Below are 25,274 nucleotides of genomic sequence, written 5' to 3'. Positions count from 1 at the left end.
GGAGACGTGCAAGATGTGGAGGATAATGGACAAATATTGCAATGGAATCAGATGTACACTCAGGCATGCTGTCAACATCCTGGAAAAAAGAGTCACCTTTCTTGAGGGTGGGAGTGGAACAAATAAACAATCCTAATATAAAGGACCACTAACCATGGCCCATGATTCCATGCTCTGGTGACTGAACAGTAGCAACAATGAAGTGGAGAGTCCTGTGGTTGTATTTCTTCATTTTGGCTGCTGCTGAAGTCACTGAAATCCAGACTAGACTGGGTAAGATGCAAAATATTGTACTTTCTCTGCTGCTGGTTGCAGCCCATTCATGTATTATTACAGTTTACAGTACTCTGACAGTGAGGGGGTGTAAGGTGAAATATATTTGTTGTGATTCCCAAAATTGTTGTGATTCCCAAAATTCATGTGAATTCATTGAAGAATGTTGATAATCTTTTCTCATTGTACTTCTCCAGTTCGCAACCATGTCAGCAGCATCTGTAGCACATGGGGCAGAGAGCACTTCAAGACATTTGATGGTGATATATACAACTTTCCTGGTATGTGTGAATACAACCTGGTCTCCGACTGCCATGAGTCCTACCAGGAGTTCTCAGTGCACATGAAGAGGGACAGCAATGATGGAAACCCAACAGTCAGCTATGTGACGGTAACCATCAACGACCTTGTCTTCAACCTCAGCAAGAGTGCGGTTACTCTGAATGACAAGAAGTAAGTTTATAGAATAAAGCTGTAAAAAAAACAACTATCTCATCAAAATTCAATTTGTCTTTATTGTGTTAGACTGAATAGTGTTTAAATTTCCCATGCTCGTCGATCAATAATAATAAAACATATTTTTTTAAAAATCAGTGTCATATTGCCACACATGGGTTCAGGAGTACAAGTGGAAAAAAATGCTGCCTACATCAAACTCGAGTCCAAAGTCGGTGTCACTGTCATGTGGAACGGCGAGGACGCTGTCATGGTAAGACCCTAATTTAATATGGAGTACCAGATTATTTTAGAAGTGCATCAGGATGGAGTGTCACTTTGAGTTTACTTAGGTTACAATAAACATGTTTAAATGGTTCGTCCTTTGCAATGCAATGAGTTTAGTGTTGACCTTCAGTGAACGTGGGTTTTAAGCTCTATTGCGACTGGAATCCCTCCCAGCATAAAAACCAGCCAAGTCTCCCTGGAAAGTTGCAATGACTTGCTGTTGCAACCCCTGTGAAAAGGTGCAGCTGAAATTTCTAAGGCTTTAGTTTCAAGATTGAGCTGACTCTTCATGACATATAAGAGTCATTTTTTTTCCCATTAAGATAATAATTGAATATTTGAAGGAAATCATAAACAATTGTTGAAAGCAACAGTAAAAATCAGATTTGTTCAGTTTTTTCACTTGATTATATGGATAATGTACACTATTGTGTCAGTGTTTGACAGACAATGATAAATGTAGACAGTGTCAACCAAATAGTTTTAAACCTTTCTTTTTGTTTTGTAATTCACTTTTTATTGCTTTTTTTGAACAATAACCATACAAAACATATAGATAATAAAGAACAAAAAAATGTAATATATTAACATAAAATGCCAGCCATTAAACTAAAATTTTTTTAAAAATGAGTAATCAGTACAAACATTCACATGGGCATTGGTGGTGTCCATCATATCTCAGGTGTCCTCTACATTTACTTTCATCTTAACCTCCTATCACATTTGGCTTTAGAATCTTTATCATAGTCATCTTGATTTACATACGTTTCATACCCTTTCATATATAAATATGTACACATGCATATAAACACATATGTACATATATATACATATACATATATACCCACATACATTCATGCACGCATACACACACACATGTTGCGATAACCATATTCACTTCCTATCAACCATTGAGTACATAAAAGGGCCCCATATTTTCCAAAATACCTCTTGTCTATTGTTCAGTTTAAAAATGAATTGCTCGTAACTTGCTATTTTGGTTATTTCTGCCAGCCATTCACTAAATGGAATGATTATTTTTGTTATACAATGTCTAAGGATAATCCTACGACATGTGGTTCGGGCCAGTCGGCACCACATCGTCTGTTGAGTTGATAAAGCCACCCCATCTGCGATTATACGCAATATGTAAAGTGCTGGGCTCTGGACCAAGTTTCTTCCAAGTATTTTGTTAAGAAGTAAAATTATGTTTTCCCATAACATCTGTGTCAATTGGCATTCATATAACATATGTATAAACGTACCTCTGTCGTTTTCACATCTCCAACACATATTCAATTCCCTCAATTTGAGTTTAGCCATCTTAGTCCAATAGCTTCTATGAAAAATCTTGTATCTTATCAGTCTAGTTTGTGCCTCCTGTGATGTCTTACACCAGGACCCTGCAACTTCCTTCCACTTGTCTTCAGTTATCTCCTCTTCAAGATCGCCTTCCCATGCTCTTTTGAGACCTTCAAGCTTTGGTGGATGACATTGTCTCATAGACTATAGAATTTAGATGTTCTTCCCCTAACCAGCTGACTACCTAGAAAAAGCTCCTGTATTGCTGTGTGAGATATTATTGGAAGTTTTCTTTAGTGAGGATAGAATACAGCTTCTTAGTTGTAGATCTTTCCAAAAGTCTTTTTTAGGGATTTTGTATTTGACCATCACGCTCAAAAACATCCTCAATAAATATTATCCCTGCCCCAACCCATGTCTTCCAGTAGAGAGTTATTTTTTAACCCGCATTCAATAATTTGTTATGCCACAGTGAAGACTTCTTAGTGAAGGAGGATTTTTCTTTTAAAATCTGGTGTGATGTTCTCCAAGTTTCCCTCGCGGATTCTTAAATGGGATTTCACCCCCTATTTGTGAAATAAAAGCCTGAACTGGTAGGGGATTACTGAGTTCCCTTTCAATTAAAACCCATCCTGAAGCTTTATCCTCTGTGATATTTATTTTGGATAGCTGATTGAGAGAGAAAGTACAGTGGTACCAGTCCACTCTTGGCAGACTCTTACCTCCACTTTCTTTAGCTGCACATAATTTTGCTCTATTAAAAAGAGGTATTTTGCGTGCCCATAGAAACTTGTCTATTGCATTATTGAACCTCTTCAGTAGCGAAGGAGGGAAACTTAAAGGTATCATGTTGTATAATTCATTTGCAGCACAGTTATCATTTTAGGATGTTTATTTTACCCAGTGAAGTTTTAAACTTTTCTAAACCTTTTATTGTTTTATTGTTGTTATTTAGGTGGAGGTCGATGATGACTATGCTGACCAGACTTGTGGACTTTGTGGAGTATTCAATGGATCCTTTTCTCATGGTATACAACGTCATTTGTTATGCTTTCTTACATTTAATCTGCTACATGGCAGGTGACACTATGAATGTACCCACACGCAGGTTTCAAAATCAACTCCATTGAGTTTGGCAACAGACACAAAGTCCATCGTCCCAATGATGACTGTGAAGACCCCTCTGAAGAGGAAGACTCTTCAGAGGCTCTGGCTTTGCCAGATTCATGCAAGGACTTTGTGAGTTTATAACCTTACAATGTTTAATAATTCCATATTGTGATATGTAGTGACATTTGCCATTTTACAATGGAGAAACATTACCTCGACCACCAACCTCTTTTGTCTTTTTTAGCAAACCACATGTGACCAGATGCTGCATTCAGAGTCCTGGAGCTCCTGCACCGCCCTGATAAACCCTGAACCATACATCCAGGCCTGCGTGCAGGACATGTGCGGCTGTAACAACATAACAAATGATTTCTGTGTCTGCAGCACACTGTCTGAGTTCTCTCGTCAGTGTTCCCATGCAGGAGGGCATCCCCCCAACTGGAGGACGCCTCAGTTCTGTGGTAACAGAACACTTTCTTCTTTGTCGCTGGCTACCACCCTTTATGTTTTGTACTTTACACAGTACATTTACTCTGAAATAATCATTAATGAAAAACAATCTTGGTGATCTATGAATGGACATTTAAAACATGATTAAAATGTGCAGATATGTGTAGAATTCATTGTAAAGGATATGATTAAAGGCATCAAAATGAGCTGAAGCATTTCAAGAGGTTTAAAAAATGATGTATAGTCACTGAAAACATTTTTAATAATTAACCCCTGCCTTGATGAGTATGAATTGCATTTTTTGTTTTTTCCCTCCACAGCTAAACAGTGTCCCTACAACATGGTCTATGAGGAGAGCGGTTCCCCCTGCATGGACACTTGCACACATCAAGACACAAGTTCACTGTGTGAGGACCACAAAATGGACGGCTGCTTCTGTCCCTCTGGTTAGTGCTCGAAATATAGTTCTGTTTTCATGTTTTGATCACAATAAAACTTGATTTAGAGTTCCCTGTTTAACATAAACATATACTTAAACAGCATGTTTGTTACAGGGACTGTATTCGACGATATCTCCACGAGGGGGTGCATAGCTCAGTCTGAGTGTCAGTGCAAACGTGAAAAAATATACAACTCTGGTGAGATTTACAAACAGGACCAGGAGGAATGGTATGTCTATGTGGTATATATCTCTGCACTATTGCACTTTAACTATTGTATTATGTTAATTCAGTTTAATTTGTCGTAAATCTATTGACGTGTTGTGTGCTGCAAACCTCTTGGTCAGGTCACCCTTGTAAAAGAGATCTCGATCTCAATGGGTTTTTTACTTTTCCTGGTTAAATAAAGGTTAATGTCTCTTTTTCAGTCATGTAATACATACTGCATTTATGCATCATTAAAACCGGGATAGTAACCAGCTTGAAAGGTCTCAGTTAATAGCGAACACATGATAATACCAAGGCAGCAGTGCTTCTTCATTGAGAGGTCAAGAGGTACATTTTATTTTCACACTACATTTATGCACGATTTCTTTACGGCTCTTACTTTGTCAACAGTTGTTATAACCATTGCTATGAAGTTCCATAGTTACCAATGGAAAGTTATTTCAATTGAAGTATTGAGAGAGTGCTGGAACTTCCTCCCATAAAAACAAGCAAAAATAAGATGATTATAACTTATTTTTATACAGAGTAACGACATTTCCTTTCACCATACCGCAGCTGTGTTGAGCAATGTAAAACATGCATCTGGTAGATTACAGAAACCATCAACTTTACCAGTTTGCTCTTCATTAAATTTTTCCCACTGGGAAGTGGAATCTTTTCTAAGTCACAGTTAATCATGATCTCACTATTTTTCAAAGTGTTTCAGAATTCACATGTATGATCACATCTTAAATCACTTGTGTCTCTTACAGTAAATGTTTGGCGGGTGTATGGGAGTGTAACAGTCTCCCAGCACCTGCTTTATGTGCAGTTGAAGAGGGTTCACATGTAACGACATTTGATGGAAAAACTTACACTTTTCATGGAGACTGTTACTACACGCTGGCCAAAGTAGAGAGAAAGGTGGGAAATGTCATTGCTTTGCTCAACTCAATGTGTATGTCATGAAAACTGTATAATTTATTAAATTAATTGTGTTCCAGGATGAGTTAAGTCAAAAATTTAAAATTCTGGTCCTGCTGATGCCGTGTGCACACCAAGAGTTTGACACGTGTCTCAAGACCGTTAAACTCCTGCTCAACAACGACCGAAACAATGTGAGACACATATTATGGTGAATTGTTAAAGGTTGCACATATTTTTGCTGATTTGTTATAAAGAATCTGTTTCTGTACAGGAATTAATATTCACCGCTGATGGCACCGTAAAGCAGAATATGCAGACCCTCACTTTGCCGTACCGCTCAGGTGAGTCAGACAATGAAGAAAACTCTGAAGGAAACATGATGATGTTGACAATGTTCATTCATGCTTCAATATCTGATGCTCCTCTTTCTGATTTTTTTCCCCCTTAAAGGAGACATCAGCATTTTTCACGCCTCATCCTTCCACATCTTGCTCCAGACCAATTTTGGGTTGCAAATTCAGATTCAACATGTTCCCATCATGCAAGTCTATGTCAAACTCGATCCGAGCTACAGGCAAAAGACACGAGGTCAGCATTTTTTTTTTTTTTTACAAACCTTTGAAAATATAATAATTATTCATCTCACTTAGCTACGAACCAATTACAATTATGCTCTGAACAAAACATGTTTAACAATAAAAAGAATATACATTTTCTAAAATGAGAAATCACCAATATCCTTTGGGCTTACTGTGTTCTTCAGGTTTATGTGGGAACTTCAACATGATGCTGTCTGATGACATGAAGACTCCTCAGGGAATTGGAGAAGGAACAGCTGCAACTTTCACAAACTCCTGGAAAGTGAACCAGAGGTGCCCGGACATAGAGGACAGACTTGATGATCCTTGTTCCTTCAGTGTGGAAAATGGTACACAAGTTGCTCATCTTTTGTTCTGGTTTTTTCCTTGAAGTTGTTATATTTGTATTGTGATGTCTTGAGAGGCTGAGAGCTTTGCTCTTGGGCTGAATCTGTGGATGCAGTTGCGTTTCAACTTAAATTCTACACAGTAGAAAAACAACAACTAAAAAGGGAGTTTAAATTAAACTACAGGCCCTCTCTGTCTCCTTTACCCGTGCTTTCACATGCAACACTATAAACTCACTGGGGCAATCGGCACCTCATGTTCAGCTGGGTAGCAACCGTTGACTATTACCTTTGGGGTTTGGAGTTCTTATTATTTGCCATGAAGTGTTGAAGTGCTGAGATGTTAAAAAGTCCTGTTTTTTCTGCTTTCTCAGAGCTGTACGCCAAACACTGGTGCGCTTTGCTGATGAGTCCAAATAGTACATTCACAAAGTGCCACTCAGCAGTGGATCCTGATATTTACTACAAGGTACAATGACACCTTCTTGTCTGCCCCTCACTGAGTTGGATGGAACTGTGGCTCTCTAAAACAGTGTCATGTCTTCTGCAGCGTTGTACTTATGCCAGCTGTAACTGTGAGAAGAGTGAGGCCTGCCTGTGTGCCGTTTTCTCCTCTTATGCACGAGCTTGTGCATCGAAGGGAGTGATGCTGCCTGAGTGGAGCGAGACTGTGTGCGGTAAGAGTGTCTTTCATTTTGTTGAGCTACTGTTCAGTAATAGTTTAAGATCTTCTCTTTCATGTTAATAATACAACTTTGTGCATTGACATTGTCTACCAAACAGATAAATACATGAAGAGCTGCCCAGCCTCTCAGACCTTCTCTTACAACCATCAGAGATGCCAGATGAGTTGCAGATCTCTGGGCTCAAACCAGCAGAGCTGCAGCTCTGACTTCTCTCCTGTTGATGGCTGCTCATGTGCTGAAGGTTTCTACTCAGATGACAATGGCATCTGTGTACCCATGTCAAAATGTCCCTGTTACCATAACGATGTCTACGTCAAACCTGGAAAGTCTGTCAGCATCAAAAATGAGCACTGGTGAGTTAGTTCAGGAATTCTGATCAACTTTCTAACACTAAGAATTCAATACAATATGACTTGTACAGTGACTCTGTGTGTTGCATAATATGTTTTTGGTGTGGTTTTTTTTCTAGTGTCTGCACCAATGGGGAACTTCATTGCCATTCTCACACAAAGCAAATTCCGAGTCAGTCCATTTCTTATATAATTTCCCAAATTTGAACATTTGAATTTTATGCATTGTGTAATGAAGCAGTTTCTTTCTTTTTCAGTTTGTCATTCTCCAAAAGTATTCTTCAACTGCTCCACTGCAGCAGCAGGAGAGTTTGGTCTGCAGTGTGCTCCAAGGTGTTCAAATGTGAACAGCGATGACTGTGTGAGTTATTTTTGCTTGTTTTTTTAAATCACAATTGGTCATGCATTCCTAAATTTCCTGATTTAGTAAAGTTAAAAACAATTATACATCTTTACATGCTGCATGGTGAAGCAGTAGTTAATGCTCTTGCAGAATATCAATAAAATTGTGGGTTCAAATCCAGGCCAATAATTTTCATGAGTTTTCTTGTTCTCTGGGTACTGTGGTTTTCTCCTACAGTCGAAACACATGAATGTCAGGACTCCCAATTGCCCACAAGTGTGGAGGTGAATGTGTGTGGTTAGCTGTCTCTCTGTGTTTTTCCTGTCGTGGACAGGCATCCTGTGCAGGATGGTCAAGTGCCCTGAAGCAAAGTTGATGCCTTGTTTGACCTTTTCTTTTTTTTCCCCCAAAGAAAATTATGACCTAGAGTATAGCTGTTTACTATGAAGCATAATGCTGATGTTGAGTTGAGTATTAGAGTAGCCCTACCTGCCTCTGATGTGATCACTTTAGGTCCTCCATCTTACACAGGTGACAGGAATTCATTGCTTGTGTGTTCTCCCTGATGAATGTGGATTAAAGCAATATGCCATCTCATTCTTAATCCTCCCTCCATGAAAACTTCTGTCATTATTGTCAGCAATGTGGCCACTGATGTCTCTGAGTTGCTGTGTAGGCATATTGTTGTGGCTACTCTTTCGTCCCTCTAAATTAAGAGTTACCCTCAGAGGAGGGAGAAATTCGACTCGCAGAAAGTAAAAAGCACTCGCAGAGAGATTTTCCAATTTCAAAGTAAAGATGCACAATTTATTTAAACAAACAAAAATATTCTCTGTGGTTGACTTTCTTAAATAATACAAATACTTAACATCTATTGTAGTTTCTACAGACCTCTACCTGTGTCTGTGCCTGCGGTAGAAGAACTGTCACACCTTCCACACTCACAGCTGCACCTACTCCTGATTATAAAGAGGAGATGTCCTCACAATTCTAAGCATCAATTAAACTACAAAAACAAGAATACTTAAAATAATATTTCTTATCATTACATAAGTTTGCACCAAATTCACAAAGAAAACGTATAGACACAGTTGGCACCAACACATATATTATAATAATTTTTCATTGAGTTGGGTGTTGTGGTTGTTTCAGACACAGGATTTTTTTCTAGTATTACTAAATACATCTCCCCAAGCTAATTTTATTTTATTTAAGACCTAATTTATATCCACTTTGTCTCCGTAATGATTTTTGTTTTCATTTTGCTCAGAGTTCAGTGACAAAAGTAACTGTGATGTGTTATTTATTGTGCATAAAAATAAATTTGAATGATTTGTTGCTTCCATAATTAAATTAGAAAACATGTCTATTTTGTTCTTTCTATTCTTCTCTGTCCTCTCAGGACACCATAGAGTGTGAATCTGGCTGTCTTTGTCCTGATGGACTCCTTGAGGATGGCAAGGGTTCCTGTGTGAAGAAAAACGAATGTCCGTGTGAGCATGATGGTCAACTTTATGCTCATAAATCACAGCTTCCTGACAAGTGCAACACATGGTATAAAACTGCTTCCAACTGTTATCAAAAACATTCAAATCAAATAAAAAGGCATCAAATGATTTAATATTCTAATTTTATAATTGAATTTGGTGAATTCTACTTTGAAACCTTTCTGACATATGTAGCACCTGTGAAAGTGGGAGATGGAACTGTACTGAGAAGAAATGTTCTGCAACTTGTATTATTTATGGAAGCGGTCACTACTCCACATTTGATCAGCAAACATACATGTTTCAAGGAAGTTGCGCCTACTTTGCTGTTCAGGTAAAAAAAAAAAATTATTCACAGAATTACCCCAAAATTGCACATATGCTCAGTTTGTCATGTTCATCCTGTCTTGAAAATGAAACAACAGTTAACTATATTTTTTTCAGAAACCTTAACAGTGAAGAATGCATGAATAAGAGTTCAAATGTGCTGGTAGACATTGGAACTGAAAAGATACACCAATCAGCTATAATGTTAGGATGAGGGTGGAGTAAATAAAATGTACTGTTCTTCTATCATTACAACGTGTAGTGGGTGGGATATATCCAGCTAGTTAGAGTGACAAGGGAAAGGAACTGAACATATTTAAAAGGCGGGCCCAAAGAGCCTCCAACTCACAATGTCCTGGACTTAAACAGTCCACTGCTGACTTGTTGTAGCCAGATACCACAGCACACACAGAGAGGACCGGCAAAGTTCACACATTAACAGTTCGGGGCTGTTTGGGGATAATCAGAACTTACAGATAGTTAGGCAGGTGAGCATAATTGATATAGATGATTGGTCTGTTGTGCTTACAAGTTTTTCTGCTGCAACAAAGTTGCTTAAAGATCACTTCTTGAACCTTTGATAAGCATCGTTCTTTCCAGAACAAATGTGGGAAAAACAAACCCCAGCAATACTTTGCCATCATCACAGAAAATGTCCCGTGTGGATCCACGGGCACGACATGCTTCAAAACAGTTCGTATCCAGCTGGGGGTAAGACATTGACAACCAAAACATATTCCAAACCTTTATAAATTCATACAACAAAATGTAATACCAAGAAAACTATATTATATATAATTTTTCCTACATCACAGAGAAATGAAATCAAACTCTCAAAAGGTAAATATGAAGAACAGGACCTGGAATATGGCCCCCAGCTTCACTACAGAATAAGGAGAGCTGGCTTGTATTTGATCATTGAATCTGACATTGGCCTGGCCGTTTTATGGGATCGTAGAACAACCGTACGCATCCTCCTGGAACCACAGCACAGTGTAAGTCCTGGTCACACTGACCACTAATAAGCTGCTTAATTGTTGAATGAAATTCATTGCAGCAATCAATGTTTCATTTTGTGGTGTGATTGTACAAATGTACAGAGAATAAATTGAATTGTTTTGAATGAGAAACTTTACGGAATTGTTAAAAATGTAAAAAAAAAAATGACACTGTCACCTGCCTTTGAGAAAAGACAGATTTGTGTTCAAGTGAAATTATAAGCCAATTTTCTTATTTGACATTTTTACTATAAGTTCTGATGTCTTATTTTTTCATTGTTTCTGTTGTAATTACCCCCTTCTACCCAGCCTGTAGGATTAGGTAAAAAAAAACTAAAAAACAGAGAGTTGTTATAGCTGCCAAATCAAAGCATTAAGGGTATTTGACGTTTGCAGAAAAGTACATTTACAACTTCACAATCTACACAGCTATGCCGAGCATTTCTTGTCAAACAAGCAATTGACTCCATTTGTTTTTACAGGGAGCAGTGTGCGGCCTGTGTGGAAATTTTGACGGTGATGGACAAAAGGACTTTGCCATGCCAGGTAACATGATCGCCAACAACTCATTAGAATTCGCAAACAGCTGGAAATTGCGGAGCTCATGTCCAGATGTGGAGGCAAATGTCAGCCCCTGTGAAGCAAAACCCCATCGACTTCTCTGGGCTAAAATGATGTGCAGCATTGTAACCGGACAGACATTCAAAAAGTGCCACAAAAAGGTAACAGTAATAAAAGTTTTTATGGACAGCGCCCTGCTGACAATATAACAGACACCCTTAAATATCTGTCACTTATTCTGACCTTCTCTACAGGTAAATCCTCTTCCTTTTTATGAAAACTGTGTGGAAGACTCGTGTGCCTGTGACACTGGAGGAGACTGCGAGTGTCTCTGCACTGCAGTAGCAGCTTATGCTCAAGCTTGTATTGAGGCCGGAGTCTGTGTTGCATGGAGAACGCCTGACATCTGTCGTGAGTACACAGTTTCACTTTCAGAACATATTCCTCAATGAAGTTAAAGCAAAAAATGACTAAAACACATGTAAGATTGCCTTTGTGATAATTATAAGTGATTTATATGCAGATGCTGCTAAGTGCAGCAGAGTGGACTGAGAATAAAGTAGATATTAATGATTTACTATTTGCAAAGATCAGGCTAAGTATGTCAGTATAATCACTCATAATACTATATTAAAACATGGATTTACAGAATTTCTTCTTCTTCCTAGCTGTCTTTTGTGATTACTACAACAGCCCACATGAATGCCAGTGGCACTACAAACCTTGTCACACACCATGCTACAAAACATGTTTGAATCCTCAAGGAATCTGTATCAATCCCCTTCCCACTCTGGAAGGTCAGACGTCAACTGAAATTATTCCAGCTTTGGATCTTTGTAACAATCACTTGTTTTCTAATGTTTTCCCATGTGATTTTTCATAGGCTGTTACCCTGTGTGCCCAGAAGATAGGCCCATATATAATGAGAGGAATAATTCATGTGTGGAGTACTGTGCTCCGATTACTACTATTACTATTCCTCCTGAAACGCCAACTACAACTTTAAGATCTACAACAACACCATCTAAATTCACAACTACAACATTAGGATCTAAAACATCACCAACTGAATCTGCAACTACAACAATTGTATCTACAACAACATCAACTGAATTCACAACTACTATAACAGGGTCTACAACAGCATCTGAAACACCAACTATAACCACAAGGTCTATAACAACAAAACCCGAATTCACAACTACTACAACAAGGTCTACGACAACATCTGAAACACCAACTATAACCACAAGGTCTATAACAACAAAACCCGAATTCACAACTACTACAACAAGGTCTACGACAACATCTGAATCCACAACAACAGCTACAGGATTTACAACAACACCATCTGAAACACCAACTACAACTACAAAGTCAACAACATCACCAACTGAATTCACATCTACAACAACAGCATCTACAACAAACCTATCTGAATTCACAACTATTACAACAGGGTCTACAAAAACACCATCTGAAACACCAACTTTAACCACTAGGTCTACAACAACACCATCTGAAACACCAATTACAACTACAGGGTCTACATCGACATCATATGAATCAGCAACATCAACCACGAGGTCTACAATAACACCAACTGAATCCACAACTACAGGGTTTACAACAACATTAACTGAAACTACAACTAGAACTACTGAGTCTACCAGATCCCCAGCTGAATCCACAACTATAACAGCGCCTACAACAACACCAACTGAAACCAAAATTACAACAGCAGGGTCTACAACAACACCAATTGAACAAATAACTACAACCACATCTGCAATAGTAACTGCAAACTCAAGGTCTACAACTCCATATCATAGCCAAATAGTAACAACGACATCAGTAACTACAACACCACTAACTGAATCCACAACAACAGGTTCTACAACAACACCATCTGAAACACCAACTACAACTACAGGGTCTACAATAACACCAACCAAATTCACAACAACTACAACAGGGTCTACAACAACATCATCTGAAACACCAACTAGAACCCCAAGGTCTACAAAATCACCAACTGAATCCACAACTATAACAGCGCCTACAACAAGCTCAAGGTCTACAACTCCATATCATAGTCGCAGAGTAACAACTACATCAGTAACTACACCACTAACTGAATCCACAACTACAGGATTAATAACAACACCATCTGAAACACCAACTACAACTACAAAGTCTACAACAACACTAACTGAATCCACAACTAAACCAAAAGGTTCTACAACAACACCATCTGAAACACCAACTACAACTACAGGATCTACAATATCACCAACTGAGTCTAGAACCAAAACAACAGCATCTACAACAACACCAGCTGAAAACAGAAATACAACCACAGGGTCAACAACAGCATTGTCTGAATACACATTTACAACCACGGGCTCCACATCAACACCAACTGAACAAATAACTGCAACCACACCTGTAATAGTAACTGCAAGCTCAAGGTCTACAACTCCATATCATAGCCGCATAGTGACAACTACATCAGTAAGTACAACACCACTAACTGAATCCACAACTACAGGATTTACAATAACACCATCTGAAACACCAACTTCAACTACAAAGTCTACAACAACACTAACTGAATCCACAACTAAACCAACAGGTTCCACAACAACACCATCTGAAACACCAACTACAACTAAAGGGTCTACATCGACATCATATGAATCAGCAACGTCAACCACAAGGTCTTCAAGATCACCAACTGAATCCACAACTATAACAGCGCCTACAACAAGCTCAAGGTCTACAATGCCATATCATAGCACCATAATAACAACTACATCAGTAACTACAACACCTATAATTGAATCTACAACTACAAAAAAGGTGTCTTCAACAACACTAACTGAATCCACAACGTCAACTACAGGATTTACAACACCATCTGAAACATCAACTACAACTACAAAGTCAACAACATCAGCAACTGAATCTACATCTACAACAACAGCACCTACAACAACACTAACTGAATCCACAACTAAAACAACAGGTTCTACAACAACACCATCTGAAACACCAACTGCTACAACAACAGGGTCTACAACATCAACTGAATCCACATCTTTAACCGTGTCTACGACAACACCATCTGAAACCACAACTACAACAACAGTGTCTACAAAAACACCGTCTGAAACACCAACTACAACCACAAGGTCTACAACAACACTATCCAAATTCACAATAACTACAACAGGGTCTACAACAGTACCTTCTGAAACACCAACTGCTACAGCAACAGGGTCTACAACATCACCAATTGAATCCACTTCTATAACTGTATCTCCAACAACACCATCTGAATCCACAGCTACTACAACAGGGTCTACAACAACACAATCCAAATTCACAACAACTACAACAGGGTCTACAAAAACACCATCTGAAACACCAACTACAACTACAAAGTCAACAACATCACCAACTGAATTCACATCTACAACAGCATCTACAACAAACCTAACTGAATCCACAACTAAAACAACAGGTTCTACAACAACACCATCTGAAACACCAACTGCTACAACAACAGGGTCTACAACATCACCAATTGAATCCACTTCTATAACTGTATCTCCAACAACACCATCTGAATCCACAGCTACTACAACAGGGTCTACAACAACACCATCCAAACTCACAACAACTACAACAGGGTCTACAACAACACCTTCTGAAACACCAACTACAACTACAGGGTCTACATCGACATCATATGAATCTGCAACGTCAACCACGAGATCTACAATAACACCAACTGAATCCACAACTACAGGGTTTACAACAACAACAACTGAAACTACAACTAGAACTACAGGGTCTACAATATCACCAACTAAATCTACAACTGAAACAACAGCATCTACAACAACACCAGCTGAATACAGAAATACAACCACAAGGTCAACAACAGCATTGTCTGAATCCACATATACAACCACAGGCTCGACTTCAACACCAACTGAACAAATAACGACAACCACACCTGTAATAGTAACTGCAAGCTCAAGGTCTACAACCCCATATCACAGCCACATAGTAACAACTACATCAGTAACTACAACACCACTAAGTGAATCCACAACTACAGGATTTACAACAACACCATCTGAAATACCAACTACAACTACAAAGTCTACAACAACACTAACTGAAGCCACAACTAAACCAACAGGTTCTACAACAACACCATCTGAAACACCAACTACAACTAAAGGGTCTACATCGACATCATATGAATCAGCAACGTCAACCACAAGGTCTACAAGATCACCAACTGAATCCACAACTATAACAGCGCCTACAACAAGCTCAAGGTCGACAACGCCATATCATAGCCGCATAATAACAACTACATCAGTAACTACAACACCAATAATTGAATCTACAACTACAAAAACAGTGTCTTCAACAACACTAACTGAATCCACAACTCCAACTACAGGATTTACAACAACACCATCTGAAACACGAACTACAACTACAAAGTCAACAACATCACCAACTGAATCCACATCTACAACAACAGCATCTACAACAACACTAACTGAATCCACAACTAAAACAACAGGTTCTATAACAACACCATCTGAAACACCAACTGCTACAACAACAGGGTCTACAAAAACACCATCTGAAACACCAACTACAACCACAAGGTCTACAACAACACTATCCAAATTCACAACAACTACAACAGGGTCTACAACAGCACCTTCTGAAACACAAACTGCTACAACAACAGGGTCTACAACATCACCAATTGAATCCACTTCTATAACTGTATCTCCAACAACACCATCTGAATCCACAGCTACTACAACAAGGTCTACAACAACACCATCCAAATTCACAACAACTACAACAGGGTCTACAACAACACCTTCTGAAACACCAACTACAACTACAGGGTCTACATCGACATCATATGAATCAGCAACGTCAACCACGAGATCTACAACAACACCAACTGAAACCACAACTACAGGGTTTACAACAACAAGAACTGAAACTACAACTAGAACTACTGAGTCTACCAGATCCCCAGCTGAATCCACAACTATAACAGCGCCTACAACAACACCAACTGAAACCAAAATTACAACAGCAGGGTCTACAACAACACCAATTGAACAAATAACTACAACCACATCTGCAATAGTAACTGCAAACTCAAGGTCTACAACTCCATATCATAGCCAAATAGTAACAACGACATCAGTAACTACAACACCACTAACTGAATCCACAACAACAGGTTCTACAACAACACCATCTGAAACACCAACTACAACTACAGGGTCTACAATAACACCAACCAAATTCACAACAACTACAACAGGGTCTACAACAACATCATCTGAAACACCAACTAGAACCACAAGGTCTACAATAACACCAGCTGAATCCACAACTACAGGGTTTACAACAACATTAACTGAAACTACAACTAGAACTACAGCGTCTACAAGATCACCAACTGAACCCACAACCATAAAAACGCCTACAACAAGTTCAAGGTCTACAACTCCATATCATAGCCGCATAATAACAACTACATCAGTAACTACAACACCAATAACTGAATCTACAACTACAAAAACAGTGTCTTCAACAACACTAACTGAATCCACAACTACAGCTACAGGATTTACAACACCATCTGAAACACCAACAGGGTCTACAACATCACCAATTGAGTCCACATCTATAACCACACCTGCAACAATAACTGCAAATTCAACTCCTAAACCTCCTCTACATCATGACCAAAGAGTAACAACTACATCAGTAACTACACCACTAACTGAATCCACAACTACAGGATTAATAACAACACCATCTGAAACACCAACTACAACTACAAAGTCTACAACAACACTAACTGAATCCACAACTAAACCAAAAGGTTCTACAACAACACCATCTGAAACACCAACTACAACTACAGGATCTACAATATCACCAACTGAGTCTAGAACCAAAACAACAGCATCTACAACAACACCAGCTGAAAACAGAAATACAACCACAGGGTCAACAACAGCATTGTCTGAATCCACATATACAACCACAGGCTCCACATCAACACCAACTGAACAAATAACTACAACCACACCTGTAATAGTAACTGCAAGCTCAAGGTCTACAACTCCATATCATAGCCACATAGTAACAACTACATCAGTAACTACAACACCACTAACTGAATTCACAACTAAACCAATAGGTTCTACAACAACACCATCTGAAACACCAACTACAACTACAGGGTCTACATTGACATCATATGAATCTGCAACGTCAACCACAAGGTCTACAATAACACCAGCTGAATCCACAACTACAGGGTTTACAACAACATTAACTGAAACTACAACTAGAACTACAGCGTCTACAAGATCACCAACTGAACCCACAACCATAAAAACGCCTACAACAAGTTCAAGGTCTACAACTCCATATCATAGCCGCATAATAACAACTACATCAGTAACTACAACACCAATAACTGAATCTACAACTACAAAAACAGTGTCTTCAACAACACTAACTGAATCCACAACTACAGCTACAGGATTTACAACAACACCATCTGAAACACCAACTGCTACAACAACAGGGTCTACAACATCAACTGAATCCACATCTTTAACCGTGTCTACGACAATACCATCTCAAACCACAACTACAACAACAGCATTTACAAAAACACCATCTGAAACATCAACTACAACCACAAGGTCTACAACAACACTATCCAAATTCACAACAACTACAACAGGTTCTACAACAACACCATCTGAATCCACAACTATAACAGCGCCTAAAACAACATCAACTGAAACCACAACTACAACTACAAGGTCTACAACAACTCGGTCTGAACCTACAACTACAACTACAGGGTCTACAACAACACCATTTCAATCAACAACGTCAACCACTAGATCTACAGCAACACCAACTGAATCAACAACTCCAGGGTTTATAACACAAACTGAAACAGCAACCAAGACTAAAAGGTCTACAACAACACCAACCGAATCCACAACTACAATCACGGGCTCCACATCAACATTAACTGAAACACCAACTACAACTACAAAGTCGACAACACCACCTGAACCTACAACGACAGGGTCTTCAACATCATTTGAATCAAAAACATCAACCTCACGATCTACAACAACATCAACTGAAAGACCAACTAAGACCACAAGGTCTACCACAACACCAACTGAATCCACAACTCTAATTTCAGGATTTACAACACCATCTGAAACACCAAGTACAAATACAAAGTCTACAGCATCTCCAACTGAATCCACAACTAAAACAACAGGTTCTACAACACCATCTGAAACGCCAACTACTAAAACAACAGGGTCTACAACATCACCAATTGAGTCCACATCTATAACCACACCTGCAACAATAACTGCAAATTCAACTCCTAAACCTCCTCTACATCATGACCAAAGAGTAATAACTACATCAGCTACTACAACACCACTAACTGCAACTACAATCACCAGGTCAACGTCAACATCATTTCAGTCTACAACTCCAATCATACCAAATAATACATCAACCACACCACTACCAGAACATCCACCAACAAATGAACAGTCACGTACAGCCACAAGTTCTACAACACCACCTACTGAATCAACAACTTTAATTGTAACAACAACTGGTGCTTCTTCTACATCTTCATTGCCTGGCTGTCCTGACTGGGGTGCAGTGGTAAGATATTTGCTCATTTTGTATTTTTAGCTAGTTCAGTTATGTGCAGTCTAGTATCTATATTGGATTGAGTGTTTGTTTTTTCTTCATCAGCAAAATGAGACATTTTATTTTTGCAACTGCACCATTGCCAAATGTATTGAGAACAACATACTTGAAATCCTCCCATATGAGTGTCCACAAATTGAAAAAATAACTTGCACAAATGGAAAGGAGCCCGTTCTTGTCTTTGATGAATACCACTGCTGTCAACACTATATTTGTGACTGTAAGTTTGCCTTAACACTGTGGAAAAACATTTTTTCAAATGTAAATATATGCTGCCAAGTAAACAATTTAAAGAAATATAATCTATTTTGTTGGTTTCTTTTCAGGTGTATGTGAAGGTTGGGGCAATCATCATTACAACACCTTTGATGGGTTATACTACAGTTTCCAAGGAGATTGTACTTATATTTTGATGGAGGAGATCACACCAACATTTAACTTGAGGATACATATTGATAATATGTTTTGTGATCCCAATGAAAATGTTTCCTGTCCTGGATCTATAACTGTATTCTATGGATCACAGGTGGTCAAATTGATCAATCGTAATTTCAATGGAGCACCACAGCTACAGGTAAACTAAAATCAGCCCATGAATAATTCTCACCTTGTGCATTAAAATAAATTGGCATACAAAAAACTCTACAGAACATAGTAGCCAAATTTACAGGGAATTACAAAACAATCCTGATTTTTTTTTTTCTTTAAATGTTTCTCTTACAGGCATTAAAAAATTCAGAGAAGCTGAAGCTGCCTTATTCACAGCAAGGTGTTGGAATAACAAATTCTGGTACAATATTGATTTTGGAGATCCCTCGACTTGAAGTGGTCATTGAATTTGGAAGGGCAGGCTTCAGTGTTCATCTTCCATTTCAATACTTTGGCAGAAACACACGGGGTCTCTGTGGTAAGAACTGTTCAGTGTTCATGTTTGTAAACCCTTCATTTCAATCAAACTTATAATTGTTACCACCACTATTAGGAACATGCACCAACAATCAGGCTGATGACTGCATGTTGCCTGGAGGCCAGCTTGAGAAAGACTGTGCTGCAACGGCCGACTATTGGATTGCAAAAAACAATGAAAAAGCTACCTGCACAAGGCCACATGCATTGCCCATCAACACACCTGAGCCCCCACTGGAACGAACTCCATGCAAAAAGGATTCCATATGTGATCTCCTCACAAGCAAATATAGGTAAACATTTTTTTATTGCAATAGAATAGAACAAATTTCTTAAAGTCAAGACACTGTTGTTGAATATAAAGTTTTTTTGAAAGCATAGATGTTGTCCTTACCCTCAATTAAATTTCAATACTGTCCTCAGTGTTTTTGCAGAGTGCCATGACCTTGTTTCACCAGCCAATTTCTACCAAGGTTGCGTATTTGATAGCTGCCATCTGTCTAATCCAGCCGTGGAGTGCACAAGTTTGGAGGCTTACGCTGCTGCCTGCGCTCAGGCTGGAGTTTGCATCCACTGGAGGAACCACACAAGGTTGTGTGGTAAGAAATTTGTTATTGGTTTATTGCAAATGCTGGGAGTGTTAGAGTTCAGCAAGGACTTTTTCTTGGTCTTAACATGCACTAGACAGGTGATTGTCGACTTCATCATATGAATGAAGGAGGGAAGCATGTATTTAAACTATATATGCCCTTTCTTGATCAATAGAAAGTGATTGCCCATCGGACAAAATATACACACCATGTGGCCCGGTAGAAGAGCAAACCTGTGAAGACGAGTAAGTTTCATGGACAACAAATCTCATATTCATTCGAATGTTTAATAAACATATAATAATTTAAAAAGTTATATTTGATTCTCGGCATTGCAGGAGAAATTTTATATGCACAGAACGTTTGCCCTAGAGATTTGATCAATGCATGACTAGCAATATTGTTTGATCCAAGGTAGGCTAATGACTCAGTTGCTTTTTCCTGGCCTTCTGTCTTCCTTCTAACACTGATGATTCCCATATGATAGGGTAACTTATTTTAAAATTTGGGCGCCTTTATAGTCTTCATTTGAAATTTGAAAACATTGCACTGCATGTGTCAGTTTTACTTGTTTGTTTTTCCAAATTTCAGAATAAAGTTTAAACTTAATAGTATCTCAGATTTACAGTAAGCACTGAATACTTGCTGAAGCACTTTCAAAGCACTACCAGTAAAGTGATAAATGTTTTTCTGAATGATGGAATATTGCAGTCCCAACAAGCTGACCATGAAATTCATGACAGAGGGCTGTTTTTGTCCTGAGGGAATGAAACTATTCAACAAATTCTCCAACATATGTGTTGAAAAGTGTGGTATGTGTGGAAAATTTTAAATAAGAATATTTCATTTTCAAAAATCAGAGTACAGCATTCAGTTTGAAGCATAGAACTGATTATCTATAATATATGTGATTTAACAGGGTGTCTCGATCCTGAGGGCATTTCTCGTGAGGTAAGCTGAGTTTTTTTTCCTTCTCTCTGTTCTGAAAATTATTTTGGGGATTTTATCTGCAACAGACCACATTTCAGAACTGCTGATTGGGTCCATTCTTTCAGTTTAATGAAAAGTTTGAGCAAAAATGCCAAAACTGCATCTGTGAGGAGTCCAAGACTGTGGCTTGCAAACCAAAGGAGTGCCCAGCACCAGCTACATCACGCTGCACCACCTCAGGCTTTGTCCTTGTCAACCAAACTAATCAGTTGGACCCCTGTTGCTTCGACCAAGTTTGCCGTGAGACATGTTCATACTTTTATCACATGCTTCTGCACATCACTGTTGAGCAAAACCCTTGCTTGTTAGATTGTGATAATTGTCCTTCCCTACCGAAGGTGATTACCACAAACCATTATCCTTTTGTTTCTTTCATGAATCCTGTATGTTTAATTTATTTTTTTTACTTCAGGTGGCATAATCTCAGCATGTTCTGAGCTATAAACGCTGTGAACACCTTCTTCATGTACATTTTTTCCTTCTCACATAAAAATTCTATATTTCAGTCCAAAGTAATTTACTTTACCAGTGCCACAACTTGATCTTTTTCTTCACCATTAATGAAAAAGTAAAACCCAAATGGCAATGTTTTTGTTGAAAGTTCAGCTGGAAAGTAGCTGTATTACATTGTGTGCATACATGTGCATGTTTGTATATATGTATTTTATTATGAGCAAATGTTTTATTGAATCATTACAACCATTGATAGAGGTCATCTATGTATCTAGGATTTATTAGGACCACTTCTTCACTTTAATATTCTATGTGCCACTAAACTGCATGGTATCATATCAGAATTTCAGAGAAGTATTTGCTCAGAAAAAACGATTCTCCTTCACAGAATGTCAAATCAACACTTGCCCTGTTCTCAAAATGAACTGCTCAGTTGGATATAAACCGGTTGTCAGCGTTCCTGAGGGAAAATGCTGCCCAGAACATACATGTGGTAAGCACATGAGTTCAGCTCAAACATATTTGACTATATGGAAATTCATAATAAATAATTAAAACCAATGTAACACATTAACATATTGACCTTCATTTTGTGTCCCATTGTCTCCTAGAGCCTAAAAGAGTTTGTGTGGACGGAGATGTTGAGTACCTGGTAAAAAACAAAAAAAACATGGAACATTACATTCTCTGGTACATTAATGAACAATACAAACAACATAAATATGTCTGTTTTGCATTTCTCAGCCTGGCTCTCCAGTTCCTCGGGGTCTATGTGAGAACTGCACATGTGCAAGAAAGACTAACACCTCTTCTGGTGGTCTGTTTGATATATCTTGTGTGCACCAGCAATGTGAAAAACACTGTAACAAGGTGAGGAACATACTGTTAAGCTCATTTCACCAACTTGTTTTAATCAGGGAGTCACCAGTGTTTGAACAAATGAAACTTCTGCATCCTTTCTTCAGGGTTATACATATAAGGATCCTGATTCTGACAAATGCTGTGGGGGGTGTGTACAGACTCACTGTTTATTAGATAATCAACAGCCTCTGGGGGTAAGTTGTATCCTCTTTGGCAGCTAGTCCACACGTTTTTGTGGGGGTTATTTGCCTTTGTCTGTGATTAACCATTTACATCACAATCATTGAAATACATGGAAAAAAAATTTTTTCACCGGGGTGGTATTAACGTAAAGACTTTTTTTTTAAAATTTGGTGTTTCCACATACCTTACTTACTTACTAATGTGGATTAAGATTTTTTCTAATGGAAATATTCACTTTGTATACACTTGTTAGTTTCAAGAAAACATTAATGTATGGTAAAGTTCACAAATATAGTAATTTTACTGACGAAGGGTTCATTTTATATGTATAATCTTTCAGGAAGGCGAAACCTGGTCACCAACTTTGAATAAGTGTGAGTTATATACCTGTGTTAGGAGGGGAGACAGTTTAACACTTCTCAATTCAAGTGTTATCTGTCCGCCATTCATAGAGAGCAACTGCCATCCTGTAAGTATCACTTCCAACAAATCAGAATGACTAGTCTGATTTCACATAAATCCAGAATACAAATGGTTGTTTGTTTGTGTGTTTTTATTTTTTAGGATACAATTCAGACTGCAGCAGATGGCTGCTGTAAAACCTGTGAGTACCACCTTTTCTTTGATTAAATATACTCCAATGAAACCAGCTAACTGTTTTGGGTTGGGCTTTTTCATTGTAAATTTCACATTAAATCCAGAGGACTGATGTCTTTGCCTGGTCACACCCGCTCTTCAGATAATGATCAGTAAAATAAAAACAAGTTGTTGCGTACAGTTACTAGTTATTTGTTTTATTTATATTTTCTAACAAAAATAAGAATGTACTTTTAATATTTTCAATAAGATGTCTTATTAATGTGTGATATGTGAGCTGAGCTGTCAGCACTACGTGGGTCAGTCAAATGCAGACAATGCAGTAGCACATTACTTTAAAATGTGTATTTTCCCAACAGAAATCAAGAGTCATTCCTCATGAGTGAATGCTAACAGCATAGAAGTGTGTTCATGTTTAATTGCCCCCTCAAGAGGACATATGCTGTATTCGTATCGTTTCAGGCATGGAGAAGCAGCAGACCTGCAGGTTAATACCTATGAAGACAAACATCACTTTCAATGGCTGTAGCTCAAAGGACGAGGTTGATATGCCATATTGTGAGGGATCCTGCAACACTTATACCAAGTAAGGGCTACTCTTTATGTATGCCTTGTTGATCTTGAGTTTTTCCAGATTTTGCATTTGTTAATGAATCCTGACTTTGCTTTTTTTTTCTTTCAGGTATTCTCATTCAGCTCATGCTTTGAAGCATTCTTGCTCTTGCTGTAAAGAAACACGATTCCATCAGCGTGAAGTTAAGCTCATTTGCACGACTTCCCCCAAACCAATCCTCTTCAAGTACAACTTTGTGGAGCAATGTGGCTGTGGTGACACAAACTGCACCAGTGCAGCTGCATCACATGCACGCAGGAAGCGAAGCGCCATGCTGACCTGATGAAATGCTTTGTCATATCACTGAAGTCATGTGTGACTAACACTTACTTCCAAACCGCGCTAACAATCATTAAATCTCTAAAAAAAATCATTAACATTGTAGAAGTAGTTTTTAGTTTAAATCAAGTGATAAAATTAAAAGATGCAGTTGATTTTTGTCTCATCGATTCCATTTGTCTTGTTTGTGTCACTTTATTCTATATTTTCATCGGTCATTGGTCCCAAAATATACTTTTCCTTTTATGATAAAGACACCTAGAGTTAAGAAGGCTGGCCAATCGACAAAAAGGAGAGCATGAATTATTAATTAATCCATGCAATAGCTTCAGTTCATTTCACTTCAATTTTATTCAAATAACTTCAAATACAACACAATCATCTCAAGGCACTTTTACAGAGAAGTTCATGTCTGAAAGCATATAAACACAAAGCAAAACAAAAAACATGTATAGTTTCTTTTTTTTTCTTCTTTTTTACTTTTTTCCAGTTTTAACATGGTTACAAAAGTAAAGTGCAAGGGAAGTACGGTAGTGTCTTAGCACTTTGACCTCAACAGAACCCTAGGAAAACATTACACTACAACTGCTCCATTTGGAGGTGAAGCTGATTTCATTATAACCGTAGCCATTGGTAACAAATGTGTGCATGAATGACAACAGTGTAAAACACTTTGAGACTGCTGAAGCCATGTAAACATACTATGAACTTCATTTGCCATTAATCACTTATGTGACAGAAATTGGAGAAGAAATGAAAAACAGATCTCCTATAAAGAATAAAGGACCGGTTTATTAAGACCTTGCATGAAGTGCTCTTCAGACTCAGGGTTTTGTGTACATTAAAAAAAACATCTT

General features: G+C 38.2%; 1 protein-coding gene across 1 annotated transcript; it reads left to right on the top strand.

Annotated features, from left to right (window-relative positions):
- The first annotated feature begins 169 nt into the window (after window positions 1-169).
- Window positions 170-25,220, top strand: LOC308116558 (mucin-5B-like). Its single transcript, XM_080474809.1, has 41 exons — window positions 170-273; window positions 471-726; window positions 868-982; window positions 3,254-3,326; window positions 3,407-3,537; window positions 3,653-3,869; window positions 4,179-4,304; window positions 4,413-4,527; window positions 5,279-5,429; window positions 5,510-5,623; window positions 5,704-5,773; window positions 5,883-6,020; window positions 6,196-6,360; window positions 6,732-6,826; window positions 6,908-7,034; window positions 7,141-7,396; window positions 7,513-7,565; window positions 7,651-7,754; window positions 9,139-9,339; window positions 10,151-10,261; window positions 11,031-11,270; window positions 11,364-11,520; window positions 11,778-11,906; window positions 16,058-16,178; window positions 17,619-18,897; window positions 18,991-19,165; window positions 19,272-19,519; window positions 19,833-19,852; window positions 20,275-20,450; window positions 20,617-20,686; window positions 21,153-21,253; window positions 21,361-21,392; window positions 21,497-21,671; window positions 22,273-22,377; window positions 22,496-22,536; window positions 22,629-22,754; window positions 22,850-22,939; window positions 23,269-23,397; window positions 23,493-23,532; window positions 23,988-24,111; window positions 24,208-25,220. Exons 1-41 carry the CDS (start codon window positions 198-200, stop codon window positions 24,419-24,421), a joined length of 6,486 nt encoding a protein of 2,161 aa, XP_080330935.1. The 5' UTR covers window positions 170-197; the 3' UTR covers window positions 24,422-25,220.
- Window positions 25,221-25,274: the final 54 nt, after the last annotated feature.

This window comes from Lipophrys pholis (assembly GCF_963383615.2).
Source record: "Lipophrys pholis genome assembly, chromosome: 11".
NCBI lineage: Eukaryota > Metazoa > Chordata > Actinopteri > Blenniiformes > Blenniidae > Lipophrys > Lipophrys pholis.
The sequence above is the reverse complement of the archived record's forward strand: the minus strand, read 5'-3'. Positions and strand labels throughout refer to the sequence as shown.

Bases quoted from the DNA above. Each gene is read 5' to 3' on its own strand.
- LOC308116558 (XM_080474809.1), top strand. From the start codon at position 198: ATGAAGTGGAGAGTCCTGTGGTTGTATTTCTTCATTTTGGCTGCTGCT. The intron at 11,521-11,777 runs GTGAGTACACAG...TCTTCTTCCTAG, and splicing joins GAGAACGCCTGACATCTGTC to CTGTCTTTTGTGATTACTAC. The intron at 20,687-21,152 runs GTAAGTTTCATG...GGAATATTGCAG, and splicing joins GAGCAAACCTGTGAAGACGA to TCCCAACAAGCTGACCATGA.